Source organism: Tachyglossus aculeatus, chromosome Y3 (genome assembly GCF_015852505.1).
Source record: "Tachyglossus aculeatus isolate mTacAcu1 chromosome Y3, mTacAcu1.pri, whole genome shotgun sequence".
NCBI lineage: Eukaryota > Metazoa > Chordata > Mammalia > Monotremata > Tachyglossidae > Tachyglossus > Tachyglossus aculeatus.
The window spans coordinates 969128-994594 of NC_052095.1; the positions used below are offsets into that span (position 1 = coordinate 969128).

Consider the following 25467-nt stretch of genomic DNA (forward strand, 5'->3'; position numbering starts at 1 on the left):
CAATCAATCAATCAATCAATCAATCAATCAATCAATCAATCAATCAATCAATCGTATTTATTGAGCACTTACTGTGTGCAAAGCAGTGTACTAAGTGCTTGGGAAGTACCAGTTGGCAACATATAGAGACAGTCCCTACCCAACAGTGGGCTCACAGTCTAAAAGGGGGAGACAGAGAACAAAACCAAACATACTAACAAAATAAAATAAGTAGAATAGATATGTACAAGTAAAATAAATAAATAGAGTAATAAATATGTACAAACATATATACATATATACAGGTGCTGTGGGGAAGGGAAGGAGGTAAGATGGGGAGATGGAGAGGGGGACGAGGGGGAGAGGAAGGAAGGGGCTCAGTCTGGGAAGGCCTCCTGGAGGAGGTGAGCTCTCAGTAGGGGCTTGAAGGGAGGAAGAGAGCTAGCTTGGCAGATGGGCAGAGGGAGGGCATTCCAGGGCAGGAAGATGACGTGGGCCGGGGGTCGATGGCAGGACAGGCGAGAACGAGGTATGGTGAGGAGATTAGCGGCAGAGGAGCAGAGGGTGTGGGGTGGGCTGTAGAAGGAGAAAAGGGAGGTGAGGTAGGAGGGGGCAAAGTGATGGAGAGCCTTGAAGCCCAGGGTGAGGAGTTTCTGCCTGATGCGCAGATTGATTGGTAGCCACTGGAGATTTTTGAGGAGGGTAGTAACATGCCCAGAGCATTTCTGGACAAAGACAATCCGGGCAGCAGCATGAAGTATGGATTGAAGTGGGGAGAGACACGAGGATGGGAGATCAGAGAGAAGGCTGATGCAGTAGTCCAGACGGGATAGGATGAGAGCTTGAACAAGCAGGGTAGCGGTATGGATGGAGAGGAAAGGGCGGATCTTGGCAATGTTGTGGAGCTGTGACCGGCAGGTTTTGGTGACGGCTTGGGTGTGAGGGGTGAATGAGAGAGCGGAGTCGAGGATAACACCAAGGTTGTGGGCTTGTGAGACGGGTAGGATGGTAGTGCCGTCAACAGAGATGGGAAAGTCAGGGAGAGGGCAGGGTTTGGAAGGGAAGACAAGGAGTTCAGTCTTGGACATGTTGAGTTTTAGGTGGCGGGCAGACATCCAGATGGAGATGTCCTGAAGGCAGGAGGAGATGTGAGCCTGGAGAGAGGGGGAGAGAGCAGGGGCAGAGATGTAGATCTCGGTGTCATCAGCATAGAGATGATAGTTGAAGCCATGGGATCGAATGAGTTCACCAAGGGAGTGCATGTAGATCAAGAACAGAAGGGGACCAAGCACTGAACCTTGGGGAACCCCCACAGTAAGGGGATGGGAAGGGGAGGAGGAGCCTGCAAAAGAGACTGAGAATGAACGACCGGAGAGATAAGAGGAGAACCAGGAGAGGATGGAGTCTGTGAAGCCAAGGTCAGATAGCATGTTGAGGAGAAGGGGTTGGTCCACAGTGTCGAAGGCAGCTGAAAGGTTGAGGAGGATTAGGACAGAGTATGAGCCTTTGGATTTGGCAAGCAGGAGGTCATTGGAGACCTTTGAGAGGGCAGTTTCCGTGGAATGTAGGGGATGGAAGCCGGACTGGAGGGGGTCGAGGAGAGAGTTGTTGTTGAGGAATTCTAGGCAGCGCGTGTAGACAACTCGTTCAAGGAGTTTGGAAAGGTATGGTAGGTGGGATATGGGGCGATAACTAGAAGGTGGGGTGGGGTCAAGAGAGGGTTTTTTTAGGATGGGAGAGACATGGGCATGTTTGAAGGCAGAGGGGAAGGAACCAGTGGAGAATGAGCGGTTGAAGATGGAAGTTAAGGAGGGGAGAAGGGATGGAGCGAGAGATTTCATGAGATGAGAGGGAATGGGATCAGAAGCACAGGTGGCCGGAGTAGCACTTGAGAGGAGGGATGAGAGCTCCTCTGAGGATACTGCTGGGAAGGATGGGAGAGTAGCAGAGAGTGTTGAGAGCCGGGGGGTTGGAGAAGGGGGGAAGTGACTTTGGGGAGGTCGGAACTGATGGATTTAATTTTGTTAATGAAGTAGGAGGCTAGATCGTTGGGGGTGAGGGAAGGAGGAGGGGGAGGAACCGGGGGCCTGAGAAAGGAGTTGAATGTATGAAAGAGCTGGCGGTGGTGATGGGCATGGGTCTGGCAGACGAGGGGGCTGAGTTAAGGCAGGAACAGATAAACTTGAAGTGAACAAGGTTGGCATGGTGTTTAGACTTTTGCCAGCAGCGTTCGGCAGCTCGAGCATAAGAGAGAAGGAGGCAGACAGTGGCAGTGATCCAGGGCTGTGGGTTAGTGGTATGAGAGCGGCGAAGGGAAAGGGGAGCTAGTGAGTCTAGCTGAGTAGAAAGGGTAGAGTTGAGAGCAGTAATCTGATCATCAAGACTGGGTAGAGAAGAGAGGGAGGCGAGGTGGGGTGTGAGGTGCTCAGAATGATGGATGGGGTCAAGAGAGCGGAGATCTCTGTGAGGGAGTAATATGGATTTACAGGGGAAAGGAGTGTGAGTGAGGAGGCAGGTGAGAAGATTATGATCAGAGAGAGAGATTTCAGAGTTTGTGAGGGTGGACACAGTGCAGCGATAGGAGATGATGAGGTCGAGGGTATGACCAAGTTGGTGAGTGGGTGAGGTGGGGTGGAGGAAGAGTTTGGCAGCGTCGAGGAGAGATAGAAGGTGGGCGGCAGAGAAGTCATCAGGTATATCCATGTAGATGTTGAAGTCTCTGAGGATCAGAGTGGGCATGGAGAAGGAGAGAAGGAAGGTGAGGAAGGGGTCAAAGTGGTTAAAGAAGTTGGAAGTGGGGCCGGGAGGGTGGTAAATGACGGCTACAAGAATCTGGAGGGGGTGGTAGAGGCGAATAATGTGGGCTTCAAGGGAAGGAAAGGGAAGGGGGAGGAGGGATATTGCGAAAGTGACATTGGGGGGCGAGAAGGAAACCAACACCTCCTCCTTTTCCGGTGAGTCTGGGGGAGTGGGAGAAGAAGAAGCCTCCACTGGAGAGAGCAGCAGAAGAGACCATGTCGTCTGGAGACAGCCATGTTTCAGTTAGGGCGAGGAGGAGTAGAGAGCTGGAAAGGAATAGGTCCAGGATGAAAGGGATCTTACTTAAAACGGAGCTGGGGTTCCAGAGGCCATACTTGGCAGCAGCTGTCGAGGGAGGGGGGGAGGGGGAAGGGTGTGAGGGGTGGGGAGGGGTTGGATTGGGATGATTTGGTGGGGCCTGGGTGGGGAGAGTGGGACGAGGGGTGGCGATGGGAAAGGAGAACTGGGATGGGGTGGGGGTGGGGAGAAGGGGAGGGAGGGGGCCGGGAGGGAGGAGTGGAGGACTGGCGCTGGTACAGAGGAATCCTTGGTAGGGGGTGAGGGGGAGTGGTCTTGGTGGGGGAGAGGGAGGGAAAAAGCTGGGTGGGAGAGGGGAAGGGGAAGGTGAGGAATGGGAATGGCAGTTGGGAGCAAGGGAATTGAAAGTTCATGGTGAGGTCAGCAGAGCGATGTACAGTACAGCAGGAGGTTAACAATTGAGAGGCAGAAGCAATAAAACAGTAGCAATGATATAAGTAGGTGATGGCATCACAGGGTGTAGTTAAACAATTAATATGCTATGGCAATAATAAAATTGGCAGATAATGATGTCACAGAGAGCAGATACAAACTATTATGTGCTGGAGTAGGGTGGGCCTGTTAAGGGGGGGTCAGGGAGCAGAGATACCTGGGGAGAGGAGCGAACAGCCAATTAGCATGGGAGGGCTGAGTAGGTGCGAATGAGGTTGTCGTTAATGTAACTTGGTGCTAATAAGGGCCTTTTTCCCGGGGAGCCGGGGGGGGGGGGGGCGGGGGAGAGAGTCAGTCAGGACCGGACCGGGAAGGGGGGGGATGGGGGGCACTGTAAGGAAGGTCGCTTAAGGGGCGGGGAGGGTGGAAGCAGAGGGCATCTATGGGGGCGCTCTGAGGAGGGGATCCTTCCGGGAGCAGCGGGGGCCAAGCAGTGTGATGGCAGGTGGGCCTCTCGGGAACGGAGTCCCGGGCATCTATGGGGGCGCTCTGAGGAGAGGATATGAGATCGATTAAAGGATAGAGGAGTGAGTGTGTTGAGTTCAGTGGAGAGGGTGGTGTTGAAAGCATCAGTTTAGTCATTAAGGAAAGGTACTTTAGGTATGGAGGCTAAATGGGGCATGATGAGTTGAGAAAATTCAATAGGGTCAGAAGATGGGAGGTTTTGTTCTGTGGGGGAACAGCGCAGATTTGCAGGGAAGAGGTGTGTGGGAAAGAAGGCAGTTGAGGAGTTGTCGTCAGATAGAGGGATTTCAGAGTTGGTGAGGGTGGAGATTGTGTTGTGGCTGGAGAGGATGAGGTTGAATATGTGTCCAAGTTGGTGAGTGGATGAGGTGTGGTGGAGCAGTAGGCCAGTGGAGTTGAAGAGTGATAGAAGAAGGGCAGCATTAGGGTCATCAGTGGTTCTGCCTGAATATTGAACTCCCCAAAGATCAATGTAGGCAGAGACAAAGAGAGAAGGAATGTGAGAAAGGGATTAAAATGCATGAAGAAATGGTTGGTGGGATCTAGGCAGGCAGTTGATGACCAGTACTAGTATCTGGAGTCGTTGTTAGTGGTGGATTATTTAGGCTTCAAAGAAAAAGACAGGAGTGGGGGAGGTGGAATGGTGAAAAAGTGGCACTAGGGCATGAGAAGGAAGCCAACACTTCCTCCTTTCCCAATGAGTCTGGGTGAATGGGAGAAGAGGAGGCCCCCTCTTCAGAGAGCAGTAGTAGAGGAGGATTAGAGGAGTGGTTCAGGAACATGTCAAGGATGAAGGGAATATTCCAATGGTGGAATGGGAGTTCCACAGGCCACACTTTTGTTGAGGTTGAGGGTGGGTAGAGGAGGTTCTGGGGGAGGAAATGGTACAAGGGGTAGGGGTAGGGTAGGGTGGGAGTGAGTGAGTTGAAGAGTGAGTTGAGTTGAGTAAGGGAGTGAGTTGATGGGGGCCGGCACAGGGGGAGTGGGATGAGGGGTGACTCTGTGACAAGATTACAGAGATGGGGCAGGGAGGAGGGATAGGGTTTGCTCAAGGGGTGGGGAAGGGAGGCGAAGAGGGAGGGGTAAATGTAGTGGTGTTGAGGATTGGGCTGGGCTGGCTGGAGCTGAGGCATTTTGATGGGATCAGTGAAGTTTAAGCTTTATAAGTAAGGTAAAAAACAGCAGTAACTAAATCTGGTGATATCCTGAGGAGATGGTTCAATTGTCCTTGGGTCCTTGAGAGTGAAGAGACCAGTGTTTTGGAGAAAACCGGTGCAGACTTGGTGTGAGTGCAGGAGAAAGCAGTGGCTAGATTGGAAGGAACTTGACCACTCCTTCTCAGTCTCACTTGCGGGCTCCTCCTCTAACAGTAAGGGGCCCTCAGGGCTCAGTTCTTGGTCCCCTTCTAGTCTCCTTTTACACTCACTCCTTGGAGAACTCATTCACTCCCTTGGAGAAGTCATTCGCTCCCATGGCTTCAGTACCATCTCTATCCAGATGATCCCCAAATCTACATCTTTCAATCGCATTACTGAAGGCTTACTACGTGCATTCACAGTGCTAAGTGTTTGGGAGAGTACAAATATAACAACAAATGGACACATTCCTGCCTACAAACTCCCAGGGCAGGGGGGCAGACAGACACCAATATTAACAAATAAATAGATAGAGCCACGCTGCTTCATGCTGAAGAGAAGCAGCATGGCTTAGTGGGTAGAGCATGGGCCTGGGAGTCCAGGGGACCTGGGTTCTAATCCCTGCTCCTGCACTTGTCTGCTGTGTGACCTTGAACAAGTCAGTTTACTTCACTGGACCTCAGTTCCCTCATCTGTAAAATGGGGAAGACTATGAGCCCCAGGTGGGATATGAACTGTGTCCAACTTGATTAGCCTGTGTCTACCATAGTGCTTAGTACAGTGCATAGCACATAGCAAGCACTCAAAAAGATATCCTATTTTTATTTTTAAAGTGCTTAATTAATGCCATTGAGAGTTTTGGGCTGGACACTGCAGTAGAGTTGGTAGACTTGATGCCTGCCTTCAAGGAGCGTACAGTCTAGTGAAGGAGACCGACATTAAAATACAGTATAATAATGATAATAATAATTATTATGGTATTTATTAAGCTCTTACTATGTGTCAAACACTGTACTAAGCCCTGGGGTGGATACCAGCATCTTGGGTTGGACACAGTCCCTGGCCCACGAGGGGCTCACAGTCTCAATCCCCATTTTACAGATGAGGTAACTGAGGTCCAGAGAAGTGAAGTGACTTGCCCAAGGTTACACAGCAGACAAGTGGCAGAGCCATTGTTGACAGGGAATATATCTGTTTATTGTTTTACTGTACTTCCCAAGCATTTTGTACAGTGCTTTGCACAGCAAACACTCAAGAAATGTGATTGAATGAATGACTGAGATAATAATAATAATAATGACATTTATTAAGCGCTTACTATGTGCTAAGCACTGTTGTAAGCGCTGAGATGTAAGGGAAGCAGCGTGGCTCAGTGAAAAGAGCACGGGTTTGGAGTCAAAGGTCATGGGTTCAAATCCCAGCTCTGCCACTTGTCAGTTGTGTGATTTTGGGCAAGTCACTTAACTTCTCTGGGCCTCAGTTACCTCATCTGTAAAATGGGGATTAAGACTATTAGCCCCACATGGGACAACCTGATCACCTTGTAACCTCTTCAGCGCTTAGAACAGTGCTTTACACATAGTAAGTGCTTAATAAATCCCATTATTATTATTATTGTAACTATAAATGCTGTGAGGGTGGGGTGAGTATCCAAGTGCTTAGGGGGTACAGATTTAAGTGTTTTGGCAATGCAGGAAGGAGGGAGAAAAGTGAGGAAATAAGAGATTAGGAGGAGATATGATTTTTTTAAATTCTATTTGTTCTGACAACTTGACACTTGTCCACATGTTTTGTTTTGCTGCCTATCTCCCCCTTCTAGACTGTGAGCCTATTGTTGGGTAGGGACCGTTTCTATATGTTGCCAACTTGTATTTCCCAAGCACTTAGAACAGTGCTCTGCACACAGTAAGTGCTCAGTAAATATGATTGAATGAATGAATGAACGTTTTAAAACCTCAAAAACCTCCAATGGCTACCGATCAATCTGCGCATCAAGCAGAAACTCCTCACCCTGGGCTTCAAGGCTCTCCATCACCTCGCCCCCTCCTACCTCACCTCCCTTCTCTCCTTCTACTGCCCAGCCCGCACCCTCCGCTCCTCCACCACTAATCTCCTCACTGTACCTCGCTCTCGCCTGTCCCGCCATCGACCCCCGGCCCACGTCATCCCCCGGGCCTGGAATGCCCTCCCTCTGCCCATCCGCCAAGCTAGCTCTCTTCCTCCCTTCAAGGCCCTGCTGAGAGCTCACCTCCTCCAGGAGGCCTTCCCAGACTGAGCCCCTTCTTTCCTCTCCCCCTCGTCCCCCTCTCCATCCCCCCGTCTTACCTCCTTCCCTTCCCCACAGCACCTGTATATATGTATATATGGTTGTACATATTTATTACTCTATTTATCTATTTATTTATTTATTTTACTTGTACATTTCTATCCTACTTATTTTATTTTGTTGGTATGTTTGGTTCTGTTCTCTGTCTCCCCCTTTTAGACTGTGAGCCCACTGTTGGGTAGGGACTGTCTCTATGTGATGCCAATTTGTACTTCCCAAGCGCTTAGTACAGTGCTCTGCACATAGTAAGCGCTCAATAAATACGATTGATTGATTGATTGATTGATTGATTTAAGTGCTTATTAGGTGCTAGGCACTGTACTATGTGCTAGGGTAGATAAATGCTAATCAGGTTGGACACAGTCTCTGTCCCACATAGGGCTCACAGTCTTAATCCCCATTTTACAGATGAGGTAACCGAGGCCCAGAGAAATGAAATGAATTGCCCAAGGTCACCCAGCAGACAAGTGGCAGAGCCAGGATTGGAACCCAGGTCCTCTGATTCCCAGGCCCGGGCTCATTCCCCTAGACCAAGCTGCTTCCCTCTTTCAGTAGAGAAGCAGTGTGGCTCAGTGGAAAAGAGCACGGGCTTTGAAATCAGAGGTCATGGGTTCAAATTCCGGCTCTGCCAGTTGTCAACTGTGTGACTTCGGGCAAGGCACTCTCCAAAGCACTGATAACAGTGCTCTAAACACAGTAAACGCTCAATATAAAATGACTGACTGACCGACTGAACAAATACCATTTTTTTTTAAGAAAACTACTGAACCCTGAGAGGTTATTTAAGGTGAGTTATCATTACAAGGAATGTTGGAATCGTTCACTTTTTTGGGGGGTGGGGTAGAGGGGGGCAGCATTGCTTTCTTCATTTTCCATCCTCATCAGCTCTTCTGTACATTCAACTCCCTTCTCAGGCCCCCGGTTCCTCCCCCTCCTCCTTCCCTCACCCCCAGTGATCTGGCCTTCTACTTCATTAACAAAATTAAATCCATCAGGTCTGACCTCCCCAAAGTCACTCCCCCCCTTCTCCAACCCCCCGGCTCTCAACACTCTCTGCTACTTTCCCATCCTTCCCAGCAGTACCCTCATAGGAGCTCTTCTCCCTCCACTCAAGTGCTACTCCGGCCACCTGTGCTTCTGACCCCATTCCCTCTCATCTCATGAAATCTCTCGCTCCATCCCTTCTCCCCTCCTTAACTTCCATCTTCAACCGCTCACTCACCACTGGTTCCTTCCCCTCTGCCTTCAAACATGCCCATGTCTCTCCCATCCTAAAAAAACCCTCTCTTGACCCCACCTCACCTTCTAGTTATCACCCCATATCCCTCCTACCATTCCTTTCCAAACTCCTTGAACGAGTTGTCTACACGCGCTGCCTAGAATTCCTCAACAACAACTCTGTCCTCGACCCCCTCCAGTCTGGCTTCCGTCCCCTACATTCCATGGGAACTGCCCTCTCAAAGGTCACCAGTGACCTCCTGCTTGCCAAATCCAACGGCTCATACTCTGTCCTAATCCTCCTCGACTTCTCAGCTGCCTTTGACACTGTGGACCACCCCCTTCTCCTCAACACGCTATCTGACCTTGGCTTCACAGACTCCGTCCTCTCCTGGTTCTCCTCTTATCTCTCCGGTCGTTCTTTCTTAGTCTCTTTTGCAGGCTCCTCCTCCCCCTCCCTTCCCGTTACTGTGGGGGTTCCCCAAGGTTCAGTGCTTGGTCCCCTTCTGTTCTCGATCTACACTCACTCCCTTGGTGACCTCATTTGCTCCCACGGCTTCAACTATCATCTCTACACTGATGACACCCAAATCTACATCTCTGCCCCTGTTCTCTCCCGCTCCCTCCAGGTTCGCATCTCCTCCTGCCTTCAGGACATCTCCATCTGGATGTCTGCCTGCCACCTAAAACTCAACATGTCCGAGACTGAACTCCTTGTCTTCGCTCCCAAACCCTGCTCTCTCCCTGACTTTCCCATCACTGTTGATGGCACTATCATCCTTCCCGTCTCACAAGCCTGCAACCTTGGTGTCATCCAAGACTCCGCTCTCTCATTCACCCCCACAGCCAAGCCGTCACCAAAACCTGCTGGTCTCAGCTCTGCAACATTGCCAAATCTGCCCTTTCCTCTCCATCCAAACCGCTACCCTGCTTGTTCAAGCTCTCATCCTATCCCGTCTGGACTACTGCATCAGCCTTCTCTCTGATCTCCCATCCTCGTGTCTCTCCCCACTTCAATCCATACTTCATGCTGCTGCCTGGATTTTCTTTGTCCAGAAACACTCCGGGCATATTACTCCCCTCCTCAAAAATCTCCAGTGGCTACCAATCAATCTGCGCATAAGGCAGAAACTCCTCACCCTGGGCTTCAAGGCTCTCCATCACTTTGCCCCCTCCTACCTCACCTCCCTTCTCTCCTTCTACAGCCCAGCCCGCACCCTCCACTTCTCTGCCGCTAATCTCCTCACCGTGCCTCGTTCTCGCCTGTCCTGCCATCGACCCCCGGCCCACATCATCCCCCTGGCCTGGAATGCCCTCCCTCTGCCCATTCGCCAAGCTAGCTCTCTTCGTCCCTTCAAGGCCCTACTGAGAGCTCACCTCCTCCAGGAGGCCTTCCCAGACTGAGCCCCCTCCTTCCTCTCCCCGCCATCTCCCTCTCCATCCCCCGTCTTACCTCCTTCCCTTCCCCACAGCACCTGTATATATGTATATATGTTTGTACATATTTATTACTGTATTTATTTATTAATTTTACTTGTACATATCTATTCTATTCATTTTATTTTGTTAATATGTTTGGTTTTGTTCTCTATCTGCCCCTTCTAGACTGTGAGCCCACTGTTGGGTAGGGACTGTCTCTATATGTTACCAACTTGTACTTCCCAAGCTCTTAGAACAGTGCTCTGCACACAGTAAGTGCTCAATAAATATGATTGATTGATTGATTGATTGATTTTCATCCCAAGTGCAAGTCATGCTGCAGGTTTGAACAGATTTATTTCTCTATTTATTTTACTTGTACATATTTACTATTCTATTTATTTTATTTTGTTAATATGTTTTGTTTTGTTGTCTGTCTCCCCCTTCTAGACTGTGAGCCCGTTGTTGGGTAGGGACCGTTTCTATATGTTGCCAACTTGTACTTCCCAAGCACTTGGCACAGTGCTGCGCACACAGTAAATGCTCAATAAATACGATTGAATGAATGAATAAATAAATAAATAACAGATTTGTACAGAAACGCTCTGGACATGTTACTCCTCTCCTCAAAAATCCCCAGTGGATGCCTGTCAATCTACGAATCAAGCAAAAACTCCTCCCCTCCTACCTCACCTCCCTTCTCTCCTTCTACTGTGCCTCGTTCTAGCCTGTCCTGCTGTCGACCCCTGCCCCACCTCCTTCCCCTGGCCTGGAATGCTCTCCCTCCACACATCCGCCAAACTAGCTCTGTTCCTCCCTTCAAAGCCCTACTGAGAGCTCACCTCCTCCAGGAAGCCTTCTCAGACTGAGCCCCCCTTTTCCTCTCCTACTCTCCATCCCCTCTGCCATACCTCCTTCCCCTCCCCGCAGCACTTGTATATATATTTGTACAGATTTATTACTCTACTTATTTTACTTGTACATATTTACTATTCTATTTATTTTGTTAATGATGTGCATATAGCTTTAATTCTATTTTTTGGGCTATTTTGACACCTGTCTACATGTTTCATTTTGTTGTCTGTTTTCCCTTTCTAGACTGTGAGCCTGCTGTTGGGTATGGACCGTCTCTATAAATTGCCAACTTGTACTTCCCAAGTGCTTAGTACAGTGCTCTGCACACAGTAAGCACTCAGTAAATTTGATTGAATGAATGAATATGTATATATGTTTATGTATATATGTAGCTATATACATATCTACTGTGGGGATCGGAGGGAGGATGAGTGAAGGAGTAAGAGCTGCAGAGAAGGATGTGGGAGAAGAGGAGAGGAGAGTTTAGTCAAGGAAGGCTTCTTAGAGGAGATGCACTTTCAATAAGGTTTTGAAGTGAAGGAGAGCAATTATCTGTCTGATAAGAAGAGGGAGGGTGTTCCAGGCCAGAGGTGGACTGTGAGCGAGGGGTCAGTGGTGAAATAGAAGAGACTGAGGTACAGTGAGAAGGTTAGTTTTAGAGGAACAAAGTGTGTGGGCTGGGTTGAATTAGATTCATGCCTATTTACTTGTTTGATGTGTATACATTTACAATTCTATTTATTTATATTGATGCCCATTTACTTATTTTGATGTCTGTCTCCCCCACCTCTTGACTGTAAGCCCGTAGGGGACAGGGATTGTCTCTCTTTCATTCATTCATTCAGTTGTATTTATTGAGCACTTACTGTGTGCAGAGCACTGTACTAAGCACTTGGGCAGTACAAGTTGGCAACTTATAGAGACGGCCCCTACCCAACAACAGGCTCACGGTCTAGAAGGGGGAGACAGACAACAAAACAAAACACATAGACAGGTGTCAAAGTAGTCAGAACAAATAGAATTAAAGCTATATTCATTCATTCATTCAGTCGTATTAATTGAGCACTTACTGTGTGCAGAGCAGGGAAATACAAGTTGGCAACATATAGAGACAGTCCCTAACCAACAGTGGGCTCACAGTCTAAAAGAGGGAGACAGAGAACAAAACAAAACATATTAACAAAATAAAATAAATAGAATAAATACGTACAAATAAAATAAATAAATAAACAGAATAATAAATACATACAAACATATATGCATATATACAGGTGCTGTGGGGAGGGGAAGAAGGTAAGGTGGTGGGATGGGGAGGGGGAGGAAGGGGAGAGGAAGCAGGGGGCTCAGTCTGGGAAGGCCTCCTGGGGGAGGTGAGCTCTCAGTAGGGCTTTGAAGGGAGGAAGAGAGCTAACTTGGCAGATGTGCAGAGGGAAGGCATTCCAGGCCAGGGGGTATGATGTGGGCTGGGGGTTGACGGCAGGACAGGTGAGAACGAGGCACGGTGAGGAGATCAGCGGCAGAGGAGTGGAGGGTGCAGGCTGGGCTGTAGAAGGAGAGAAGGGAGGTGAGGTAGGAGGGGCGAGGTGATGGAGAGCCTTGAAGCCAAGGGTGAGGAGTTTTTGCCTGTCATTAACAAAATAAATAGAATAGTAAATATGTACAGGTAAAATAAATAGAGTAGTAAATCTGTACAAATATATATACAAGTGCTGTGGGGAGGGGAAGGAGATAGGGCAGAGGGGATGGGGAGGAGGAGAGGAAAAGGGGGGCTCAATCTGGGAAGGCCTCCTGGAGGAGGTGAGCTCTCAGTAGGGCTTTGAAGGGAGGAAGAGAACTAGCTGGGTGGATATGTGGAGGGAGGGCATTCCATGCCAGGGGATGGAGGTAGGCTGGGGGTCAATGGCGGGACAGGCAAGAACAAGGCTCAGTGAGAAGGTTAGCAGCAGAGGAGTGGAGGGGGCAGGCTGTGCTGTAGAAGGAGAGAAGAGAGGAGAGGTAAGAGGGGGCGAGGTGATGGAGAGCCTTGAAGCCAAGAGTGAGGAGTTTTTGCTTGATGCCTAAGTTGACAGGCAGCCACTGGAGATTTTTGAGGAGGGGAGTAACATGCCCAGAGCGTTTCTGCACAAAGATGATCCGGGCAGCAGAGTGAAGTATAGACTAAAGTGGGGAGAGACAGGAGGATGGGCAATCAGAAGGGAGGCTGATGCAGTAATCTAGTTGGGATAGGATGAGATTGAACCAGCAAGGTAGCGGTTTGGATGGAGAGGAAAGCATGGATCTTGGCAATGTGGAGGTGAGACAGGCAGGTTTTGGTGACAGATTGAATATGTGGAGTGAATATGTTTGGTTTTGTTCTCTGTCTCCCACTTCTAGACTGTGAGCCCACTGTTGGGTAGGGATTGTCTCCATATGTTGCCAACTTGTACTTCCCAAGCGCTTATTACAGTGCTCTGCACACAGTAAGTGCTCAATAAATACAATTGATTGATTGTTGATTAGAGCAGAGTCGAAGGATGCCACCAAGGTTGCGGGCTTGTGAGATGGGAAGGATGGTAGTGCTGTCTTCAGTGATGGAAAAGTCAGGAAGAGGGCAAGGTTTGGGAGGGAAGATAAGGAGTTCAGTCTGTACATATTGAGTTTTAGATGGTGGGCAGACATCCAGATGTAGATGTCCTGAAGGCAGGAGGAGACACGAGCCTGGAGGGAGGGAGAGAGAGCATGGACAGGGATGTAGATTTGGGTGTCAATCAGTCAATCAATCAATCAATCAATCAATTGTATTTATTGAGCACTTACTGTGTGCAGAGCACTGTACTAAGCGCTTGAGAAGTATAGTTGGCAACATATAGAGATGGTCCCTACCCAACAGTGGGCTCACAGTCCAGAAGGGGGAGACAGAGAACAAAACCAAACATATTAACAAAATAAAATAAATAGAATAGATATATACAAGTAAAATAAATAAATAAATAGAGTAGTAAATATGTACAAACATATATACATATATACAGGTGCTGTGGGGAAGGGAAGGAGGTAAGACGGGGGGATAGAGGGGGGACAACAGGGAGAGGAAAGAGGGGGCTCAGTGTGGGAAGGCCTCCTGGAGGAGGTGAGCTCTCAGGAGGGCCTTGAAGGGAGGAAGAGAGCTAGCTTGGCAGATGGGCAGAGGGAGGGCATTCCAGGCCCGGGGGATGACGTGGGCCGGGGGTCGATGGTGGGACAGGCGAGAATGAGGCACGGTGAAGAGATTAGCGGCAGAGGAGCAGAGGGTGCGGGCTGGGCTGTAGAAGGAGAGAAGGGAGGTGAGGTAGGAGGGGGCAAGGTGATGGAGAGCCTTGAAGCCGAGGGTGAGGAGTTTCTGCCTGATGCGCATATTGATTGGTAGCCACTGGAGATTTTTGAGGAGGGGAGTAACATGCCCAGAGTGTTTCTGGACAAAGACAATCTGGGCAGCGTCGTAAAGTATGGATTGAAGTGGGGAGAGACACGAGAATGGGAGATTGGAGAGGATCTGCAGTGTAGAGATGATAGTTGAAGCCTTGGGAGCAAATGAGTTCACCAAGGGAGTGAGTGTAGATAGAGAATGGAAGGGGACCAAGAACTAACACTTGAGGAACCCCTACAGTAAGAGGATGGGAGGGGGAGGAGGAGCCCACAAAGGAGACTGAGAATAAACGGCTGGAGAGATAAGAGGAGGACCAGGAGAGGATAGAGTCTGTGAAGCCAAGGTTGGATAGCGTGTTGAGGAGAAGGGGGTGGTCCATAGTGTTGAAGGCAGCTGAGAGGTCGAGGAGGATTAGGATAGAGTAGGAGCCATTGGATTTGGCAAGAAGGAGGTCATTGTTCACCTTTGAGAGGGCAGTTTCAGTGGAGTGCAGGGAATGGAAGCCAGATTGGAGGGGGTCAAGAAGAGAGTTGGTGTTGAGGAATTCGAGGCAGCTGGTGTAGACAACTCGTTCTAGGAGTTTGGAAAGGAAGGGTAGGAGGGAGATAGGGTGATAACCAGAAGGGGAGGTAGGGTCAAGAGAGGGTTTTTTTCGGATGGGGGGACTTGGGCATGTTTAAAGGCATAGGGGAAGGAACCAATAAATGTGATTGAATGATTGAATGAAAGAGGATACGAGGGCTTAGTCAGGGAAGGCTTCTTGGAGATGTACCTTCTTCTCCAGCCCTGACCTCCCACCTTTCTTTCCATCTTACATTTCTGGCTGCCTCCAGGGTGTATCAACCTGTATATCCTGCCAACATTTCATATTCAAATATGTCCAAAACTGAACTCTGTATCTTCCCAAACCCTGTCCTCCCACTGTCTTTCCCATGACTGTGAAAAGACCACAGTCCTCACTATCTCACCGTTACCTTGATGTTGTCCTCTAAGCTCATTCTCATTCCACCTACATATTCAATGTCACTAAATCCTGCAGCTGTACCTTCACAATATTGCTAAAATCTGTGTTTCTGTCTCCATCCAAACTGTTGGATGGAGACATCCAACTCCAACTCCATCAAACATGCTGCTCCAAGTCTTACCGTAGCCCCTCATGAGTATTAGATCTGCCTCCTTGATGAACTCCTGGCCTCCTTTCTCTCACTACTCCAATCCATACCTCACTCTGCTGCATGGATCATTTATCAATGAAAATATTAGGTCCATGTCTCCCCAATCCTCAAGAACCTTCAGTGGCTGCCCAAGCACTTCTGCATCAAACAAAAATTCACCATTGGCTTTAAAGCACACAATCATCTCTCCCCATTCTACCTCACCTCACTAATCTTCAACAGCCCTGCCTGCACAATTTGTTTCTCTAGCACCAGCTTACTTACTGTGCCTCAGTCTCTTCTATCTCACCTCCACCTCCTCTCCCTTTCCTGGAACTTTCTTCCCCTCGTTATGCATGAGACCATTACCCTCTCCAACTGTATAACATTATTAAGGTCACCTCTCCTCCAAGACGCCTTCCCAGATTAAACTCTTTTCCCCACAGCTCTCTCTCCTTTGTACATCATCTATGCACTTGGATCTGCAACCCTTTGGACAGTTGATATTCACCCTATCTCCAAACCTCAACACTTAGGTACATATGGTCACACATAACCAGCACTCTCCCTCTCTTCAAAGCCTTCCTGAAAGCTCATCTCCTTCAGGAGGCTTTCCCAGACTGAACCCCCATTTTCTTCTGCTCCTCCTTCCCTCCTCATCGCCCCAACTCCCTTCCTCTGCTCTACCCTCCTCCCCACTCCACAACACCTGTGTATATATGACATATTTATTATCTTATTTATTGTATTAATGATGTGTATATATCTACAATTCTGTTTATATTGATGCTGTTGATGCCTGGGCTACTTGTTTTGTTTTGTTGCCTGTCTCCCCGCATGTAGACTGTGAGCCCGTTGTTGGTTAGGGATTGTCTCTATTTGTTGCCGAATTTTACTTTCCAAGCGCTTAATACAGTGATCTGCTCACAGTAAGTGCTCAATAAATATGACAATGAGTGAATGGTCCCAGCTTTTTTAACCATTTTGATCCCTTTCTCACATTTCTTCTCTTTCTCCTTGCCTATACTGATCCTGGGAGACTTCAATATCCACGTAGCTGTTCCTGGTGACCTTTCCACTGCCCACCTTCAATCACTCCTCAACTCCACTGACCTCCTTCTCCATCCCACCTCACCCACTCACCACCTTGGATATACGCTAGATTTTATCATCTCTAGGCACTACACAATCTCTACCCTCACCAATTCTAAAATCCCTTTATCTGACAACCACCTCCTCACTTGTCTTCTCTCCCAAACACCTCCTTCCCATCAATTTGTACTTTTCCCCTACCGAGACCTCTAATCTTTTGTCCCTATCCAATTTTCTCAAATCATTATGCCCCATTTAATCTCCATACCCAAAGTACCTTCCCTCAACGACCAAACTGATACTCTCAACACTACCCTCTCCACTGAATTCAACTCATTCACTCCCTTATCCCTTCATCGATCTCATACTACTAGCCCTCAGCCCTGGATCACGCTGCACAGTCCTCTTCCTTCACTCCTTTGCATGAGACTCAGAGCATTGCTGGCAGAAATCTAGATATCAGGCCATTACAAGTTTATAATAACAGTAATATCAGGTGATTTTGCCTATTACAAGTTTGTAATAATAATAATAATAATAATAATGATAATGGTATTTGTTAAGTGCTTACTATGTGCCAAGCACTGTTCTAAGTGCTGGTATAGGTACACGAAAGTCAGGTTGTCCCACATGGGGCTCACAGTCTTAATCCCCATTTTACAGATGAGGTAACTGATGCATAGAGAAGTGAAGTGACTAGGCCAAGGTCACACAGCAAGACAAGTGGTGGAGCTGGGATCAGAACTCCCCAGCCCACGCTTTTGCTATTAGGCCATCCCTTTGCATGCCCTAATAATAATAATAATAATAATAATAATAATAATAATAATAATAATAATAACAGTAATGATAGCATTTATTAAGCATTTACTATGTGGAAAGCACTGTTCTAAGTTCTAGGGAGGTTACAAGGTGATCATGTTGTCCCACGGGGGCCTCACAGTCTTCATCCCCGTTTTACAGATAGGTAACTGAGGCCCAGAGAAGTGAAGTGACTTGCCCAAAGTCACAGAGCTGACAAGTAGTGGAGCCAGGAGTTGAACTCATGACCTCTGACTACAAAGCCCAGGTTCTTTCCACTGAGCCATGCTGCTTAACTCTGCCCTCTTCTCTGCCCACCAAAACTATTTCTCCATCCATGTTGATTCCAATGCCCAGTGCCCTTGCCAGGTGATCCAGATATTTAACTCCCTCCTCAGACTCCCTATCCCCCTGCTTCCTCCATTCCTTGCCCCCAGTGACTTGACCACCTACTTCATCAACCGTCATGTTTTAGATTGCGAGCCTGTTGTTGGATAGGGACTGTCTCTATATGTTGCCGATTTGTATCTTCCCAAGTGCTTAGTAAAGTGCTCTGAACACAGTAAGCACTCCATAAATATGATTGATTGAATGAATGAATCAACAAAATTGACATCATGAGGCCTGATGTCCTGAAAATCTCACCTGCCCCTCTCCAGGACCTTGTCTTTCCTGCTTGTTCTTCAGCTCTCATTTTTCCCAGCACTGTCTCTACAGGAAATCTCCTGCCTTTTCTGAAAATCCAACCCCCATAACCTGTGCATCAGACCCCATTCCTTCACATCTCATCAAAACACTTGCCCCCTCCCTTCTTCCCTTCCTAACTGCTCTCTTGAGCTGTTCACTCTCCAATGGGTCCATCCCCAATGTTTTTAGACATGCCCATTTTTAGACATGCCCATATCTCCTCTATCCTAAAAAATCCTTACTTGAACCCATGGCTCCCTCAAGATATTTCCCCATCTCCCTCCTACCATTCTGCTCCAAAATCCTTGAGAGATCTGTCTGCTCCCGCTCAAGTGCCTCTCCTCCAATTCAATTCTTTGCCCCCCTCCAATCTGGCTTCCTTCCCCCTCACTCCACAGAAGCCCTCTCAAAGGTCACCAAATCCAACAGTCTCTACTCCATCCTAATCTCCTCAACCTCTCAGCTGCCTTTGACACTGTCAACCACTCCCTTCTCTTGGAAACTTTATCCAATCTCAGCTTCACTGACACTGTTCTTTCATGGCTCTCCTCCTAGCTCTCTAGCCACTCATTCTCATTCTCTTTTGCAGCCTCCTCCTCTCTCTCCCATCCCCTAACTGTGAGTGTCCCTCAAGGTTCAGTTCTGGATTTCCTTCTTTTCTCCAGCTACACACACTCCCTTGGAAAACTCATTCACTCACATGGCTTCAACTATCACCTCTATGTTGATGACACCCAATTCTACATCTCCAGCCCTTATCTCTCTCCCTCTCGGCAGTCTTGCATTTCCCCTTGCCTTTAAGACATTTCTACTTGAGTGTCCTCATGTCACCTCAAACTAAATATGGCCAAAACTGAACTTCTTATCTTCCCACCCAAACCCTGTCCTCCCACTCTCTTTCCCTTAAATGTTGACGGCACCACCATCCTTCTGTCTCACAAGCCCATAACCTTGATATTATCCCTGACTCCTCTCTCGTTCAACCGATATATTCAAGACGTCACTAAATCATGTCTGTTCCACCTTCAAAACATCCAAAATCCACCTCTTCCTGCTACACATTAAATGCAGGCACTTATCCCACCTTGATTATTGTATCTGCCTCCTTGCTGACCCCCCAGCCTCCTATCTCTCCCCTCTCCAATCCATACTCCATTCTGCTCCCTGAATCATTTTTCTTCAAAAATATTGAGGCCATGTTTCCTCATACCTCAAGAAACTCCAGTGGTTACCCATCCATCTCTGCATCAAGCAAATACTCCTCACCTTTGGCTTTAAAGCACTTAACCACCTTGCCCCCACCCCCACCTCACCTCACTGCTCTCCTCCTGCAACCCTGCCTGCACATTTCACTCCTCTGGTGCTGAACTTCTCACTGTACCTCAATCTTGTCTATCTTACGGCTGAGCTCTCGCCCCCATCCTACCTCTGGCCTGGAATGCCCTCCCTCCTTACAGCAGACAGATAATTGCTCTCCCCTACTTCAAATCCTTATTGAAGGCACATCTCCAGGAAGCCTTCCCCAACTGAGCCCTCCTCTCCTCCCACTCCCTTTTGCACCACTCATACTTGCACCTTCATTCATCATCTCTCCCTTCCCCAAGGCACATGTATTTATATCTGTACTTTGTTTGTTTGTTTATTTATTTATTTATTCATTCATTCATTTATAATAATGTATGTCTCCCCTCTAATCAATCAATCAATCAATCAATCAATCGTATTTATTGAGTGCTTACTATGTACAGAGCACAGTACTAAGTGCTTGGGAAGTACAAATTGGCAACACATAGAGACAGTCCCTACCCAACAGTGGGCTCACAGTCTAAAAGGGGGAGACAGAGAACAAAACCAAACATACCAACAAAATAAAATAAATAGGATAGAAATGTACAAGTAAAATAAATAAATAAATTTATTTATTAATTATCCCTCTAGACTTCAGGGAATGTATTCGATGTTATATTGTTCTGTTCCCAAGCACTTAGTACAGTGCTTTGCACACAATAAGCATTCAAATATGAATAATAATAATAATAACACCTATCTTTAAATTATACATAGTGTAAATTACTTATTTAGGAAGCAGTATGGCTTATTGGATAGAGCACAAGCCTGGGAGTCAGAAGACCCGGGTTCATTCATTCATTCAGTCATATTTATTGAGTGCTTACTGTGTGCAGAGCACTGTACTAAGCACTTGGAAAGTACAAGTCGGCAACATATAGAGACTGTCCCTACCCAACCACGGGCTCACAGTCTAGAAGGGTTCAAATCCTGACTCTGCCATATGTCTGCTCCGTAACCTTAAGCAAGTCACTTAACTTCTCTGTGCCTCAGTTACCTCATCTGTAAAATGGGGGTAAGAGTGTAAGCCCCACGTGGGGCAGGGACTGTGTCCATCTGATTAACTCGTATCTACCTCAGCACTTAGAACAGGGCTTGGCACATAGTAAACACGTAACAAATATCACAATTATTATTAATGTTTATTCATGTTAACGTTTATCTCCCCCTTTAGATCTATCTTCCCCTTTGGACTGTAAGATCATTATGGGCAGAAAACTTATCTGCTAATTTTGTTGTATTATACTCTCTCAAGTACTCAGTACAGTGCTCTGCATATAGCAAGCACTCAGAGCTTTAAGAGAAGCAGCATGGCATAGTGGATAGAGCATGGGCCTGGGAGTCAGAAGGTCATGGGTTCTAATTCCAGCTCTGCTTCTTGTCTGCTGTGTGACCTTGAGCAAGCCACTTCACATTTCTATGCCTTTGTTATTTCATATGTTAAATGGGGATTGAGCCTGTGAGCCCCTCATGGAATAGGGTCTGTGTCCAACCGATTTCCCTGTATCCACCTCAGCATGTAGTACAGTGCATGGCATTCATTCATTCAGTCATATTTATTGAGAGCTTACTGTGTGCAAAGCACTGTAGTAAGAGTTTGGGAGAAGCAGCATGGCTCAGTGGAAAGATCCCAGGCTTGGGAGTCAGAGGTCATAGGTTCTAATCCCGGCTCCACTGTGATTTTGGGCAAGTCACTTAACTTCTCTGAGCCTTAGTTACCTCATCTCTAAAATGGGGATTAAGACTGTGAGCCCCATGTGAGACAACCTGATTACCCTGTATCTCCCAAGGGCTTAGAACAGTGCTTTGCATATAGTAAGCACTTAACAAATTCTGTTATTATTATTATGATATAACAACAAACAGACACATTCTCTAGCCACAGCGAGGTCACGGTCTACAGGAACATAGTAAGGGCTTAACAAATAATGATAATAATTGATTGTTTAGAATGGGAAGAAGCAAGAACCAGGTAGGCTAATGAGAGCCTAATGCATTAATCAATACATGATATGATCAGCATATTAGCAGTTTGGATAGAGAGGAAGTATTAGATTCTAGAGGTATTGTGAAGGTAGAATGGACAGAATTTGGTGATAGCTTGAATATGTGGAATGACTAAGAGAGATGAGTCCTGAGGATAATACCAAGGTTATGGGCTTATTAGACCAGGAGCATGTTGTGAAACAAGGAGGATGGTGGTATTGTCCGCAGTTATAGAAGAGTCTTGGAAGGATAAGATTTGGATAAGGAAGAAGAGAAATTCTATTTTGTTTGCCATGTTGGTAGGACATCCAAGTAGAGCTGTTCTGAAAGCAAGAAGAAATGTGAGGTCAGGACTGGTGATGTAGATTTAGGAGTCACCAATGTAGAAATGGAAGGTGAAGCCATATAAGAAAATGAGTTCTCCAAGGGAGTGGGTGTAGATGGAGAATAGACTGGCACCCAGAATTGAGCCTTGAGGCACCTCCATAAATTAGGGGCACAGACTCCTGTCTGTGAAAGAGATTGAGAAGGAGAGGTCAGAAAGACTGGATGGGAACTAGGAGAACTTGGAGGGGAGCTAGGAGAGGACAGTGTCAATTAAACAAGGTTAGATGAAGTTTCCAGGAGACTGGGAGTGGTTCAAAGTGTCAAATGTTAAAAAAAAACACAAGTACTAAGACAGAAATGGCTCACTTGTGACCATTATTGTGACCACTTTATCTGCACCTGGGTTGAGGGAAGCTGACATCTGCTAGAGAGAAAAATGAAGTAGTAATTTTCTCAAATTAATCTCAAAAGAGCTGTGAAAGGTTCAGAGCTATTAAATCTATCAGCAATATGGAGACTCTGCTGATAGAAAAGAGAGTAGTGCATTTTACAGTTTTTAAAAACTACATTCAGTTTCAAAGTCATAATTCCATTTCACTTTGAGAATAAAATAATTCAGATGATATTTCATATATTTGTATCCCAACTTTCTGGGAAAAGACCCTCTAATTTTGCCACTAAATGCTTGGTGTGAAAGAATTTGTTTAATGCAAAGAGTTGAATTTGATTTTTGTTTTTTCCCAGCTTATTTTTCTGTATCTCTCCAGATTCTTTATATCTGCTACAATTGAGATATTTTTAGAAGAACAATCTGGGTGTATTTGAAAGCCAAAAAATGATATATCATTTATTATGAAAATCACATATATTAACACGAACATATGTTAAATAGAAATCTGAAAGAAAAAGGTTGAAAAAAATCCAATCCTTTTTTGTATGAATTTTTTCAAGATGCTGCAGTGAATTATTTTAACATTTCTTAAGCATCAATATCAAAACCATCACAACCTCTTTAATTTTAATTATAACAGATTTTTCTCTCTTCCATTCCCTTTCAGACCTAGGCTGAAAAATGTGGATAGAAGTAGTGCACAACAATTAGCAGTCACAGTGGGGAATGTCACCGTTATTATCACTGACTATAAAGAAAAGATTTGCTCATCGTCTACGTCATCATCTACTGTAACCTCCAGGGCTGGATCAGAACACCATAATCAGAACAGCTACGGATCAGAGAACACAGACAAGAGTTCATTCTGTACCTCAACCCCAAAGGGTGTTGAATCAGCAGTAAATGATGACACTTTCTGAAAATTTCATATGAAGTTATGAAATCTAAAAATCAGGGCATGACATTCACATTCTTCAACTGCCCATGATACTTGCACTCCCTGGAAATTCATCTTTGAACATCACCACCTCTTACTAATTGAATTGGACATTTGGACGCTTAAGAAATTTTGTACTCCAGTTATTAATATTTAGAGACTTATGTATTCCATTATTTATTATTTTTATAACATCCATTTACAATGGAATTTCTTCTAAATCCTTTTTATAAAATCTGTGTCTCAATTTCAGTGTAAAGATTTTTGCGGGGAGTGGGGTTGGATGATCTAATTTATTGAATTCAAAAATTCCATCCTTTATTCAGCGTAGTTTTCATTTATTTTTTCTAGTTACCCTTGAAATATCAGTTTTGGTAGGACTAAATATATAAATGTTATAAAACTTTTCTTTATTTAAGACTAATATATGACAAGTTTGGTATCTGGATCTCTAAGAAACAGAAACAAAATTAGGTCAGTTTATCTGGGCAGAGCAAACAATGACACTAAATTGAAACTAAATTTACATGCAACAAACTGAATCAGTTTTACATAATACATGTTCCAAACTACTTGGGAATTTGATTTTCATACCTGTATAAAGGTTCTGGATTGTCTGTGTACATTAAACCCACACAAATGCTTCTTACTCCCACCCAGACCAAATTCAGGAGCTATTTCATTACCACTCATAGGTGACCCAGAACTCGATGAGTCCAGAAAATACACATTAATTGTCCCAAAAGTAACCCCTGTAACTCACATACACACCTGATTATATGTATAACCTCAGCTTTACCCTAGACTCATTTTTCTCGTTCAACTGTCATATTCAGTCCATCTAGCTCTTCTTTTTTTTTTAGGTGATATTTGTTAAGTGCTTACTATATGACAGGCACTGTACTCATGCATCTCAAAGCCTAGCTCTTGCCCATATCCTACTTCTGACCTGAAACTCCCACCTCCTTCACATATGACAGTCCATAATTCTCCCTAACTTCAAAGTCTTATTAACATTACATCTCCCCCAAGTGGCCTGTCCTACCTAAACCCTCATTTCCCACACTCCCTCTCCCTTATGTATCATCTTTGCACTTGGTTTGTACCCTTTTAGCACTGATATTCACACATTCTCTGCTCCACAGCACTAATGGACCATATCCAAATTCTATACTCATGTCTGTCTCCCCCTCTAGACTAAATTCCTTGTGGGCAGGGAAAGTATCTACCAACTCTGTTATGTTGTACTCTCCCAAGCACTTGGTAAGTGCTTTGACCATGATATGCACTCATTAAATACCTTTGACTGATTGATTGATTGACTGATTGCTATAGTCTAAGACTACAAATCTGCTTCAGGTATCTTGCACCCATTATTGAGTACTTCAAGTCAATTCACTTTTCTGTACTTCAATTACCTCATTTGGAAAATGGGAATTAAGACTGTGAGCCCCATGTGGGATGTGGTCTGGATCCAACCTGATTACCTTAGAAACCTGCTTAGAATAGTGCCTGGCCCATTGTAAGGGTTTAACAAATACCATATAAAATACTCTTGCCTTTAGGTAAAGCTCAGCCATTCAAAACAAACGTAAATGACTGAAATATCACTATTAATGCAAATTATTTTTCACATAAGCATTGCTAAATTGCATAACAGTATTGTATTTTATAACTGTAAACTCCGTTAACTTTCTGGATCTGTGTTCATGACTACAGAAACTATTAAAATTTATATGTATTTGTTAGAATTCACACAAAAAGAAACTGTAAACTGCAACTATGAGGCTGGAAGATTTTTTTCTCATAAAGCCCTTTCCTTTGAAGGCTTGACATTACAAAATCCTTTTATGAACATATTCATTTTTTTTCTGGTACAGGATCATTTTGCCATTTTGTGTTTTGAAACCACAAATTAAATTTTGTGAAGGTTATCTTTCATATCAATTACATTCCTTCTGAGGAAACAATAGCTCGCACAACGTCTTTTCCTATGTCCTGTTAATGCCCTGTATGTATGCTATACACAGTTACTAAGTAAATACTGGTTTTACTGACATTGAGTTTTTTTTTTTTTGCTGGCAACCAGGAGTAGGTGATGGCCAGGGGAAAAAAACATTGAAATAAATAGAAAATCCTTTAAGAAAACTTCAATTCAAAATGCTAAAATTGTTTTGTTATTTCCCTTCTGTTTGAAAGTGGCCTGGGACATCACTACTGTAAATTGTTTTCTGATACATTTGTTTGTGTGGCTCTTAGGAATCCCAAAGCTATTGTTATTCTCCATTTTGCAGATGAACTAAATGAAAAAGGAGTCATCCACTTTTTGAACATAAAACATTTTTTGATATGGATAAAAATAAAGATAAGAATGTTGAGCAAAATAATATTCTATCCTATGAGATATGAGAAG

At 45.7% G+C, this 25467-nt stretch overlaps 1 protein-coding gene across 1 annotated transcript in view; it reads left to right on the forward strand.

Moving 5' to 3' along the window:
* LOC119946747 (RING1 and YY1-binding protein-like) overlaps window positions 1-23037 on the forward strand; it is a 71227-nt gene extending 48190 nt beyond the window's left edge. The window contains exon 5 of the mRNA XM_038768183.1: window positions 22785-23037. Within this exon, the coding sequence (XP_038624111.1) occupies window positions 22785-23037 (253 nt within the window). The remainder of the gene's footprint in view (window positions 1-22784) is intronic.
* The last annotated feature ends 2430 nt before the right edge of the window (window positions 23038-25467 follow it).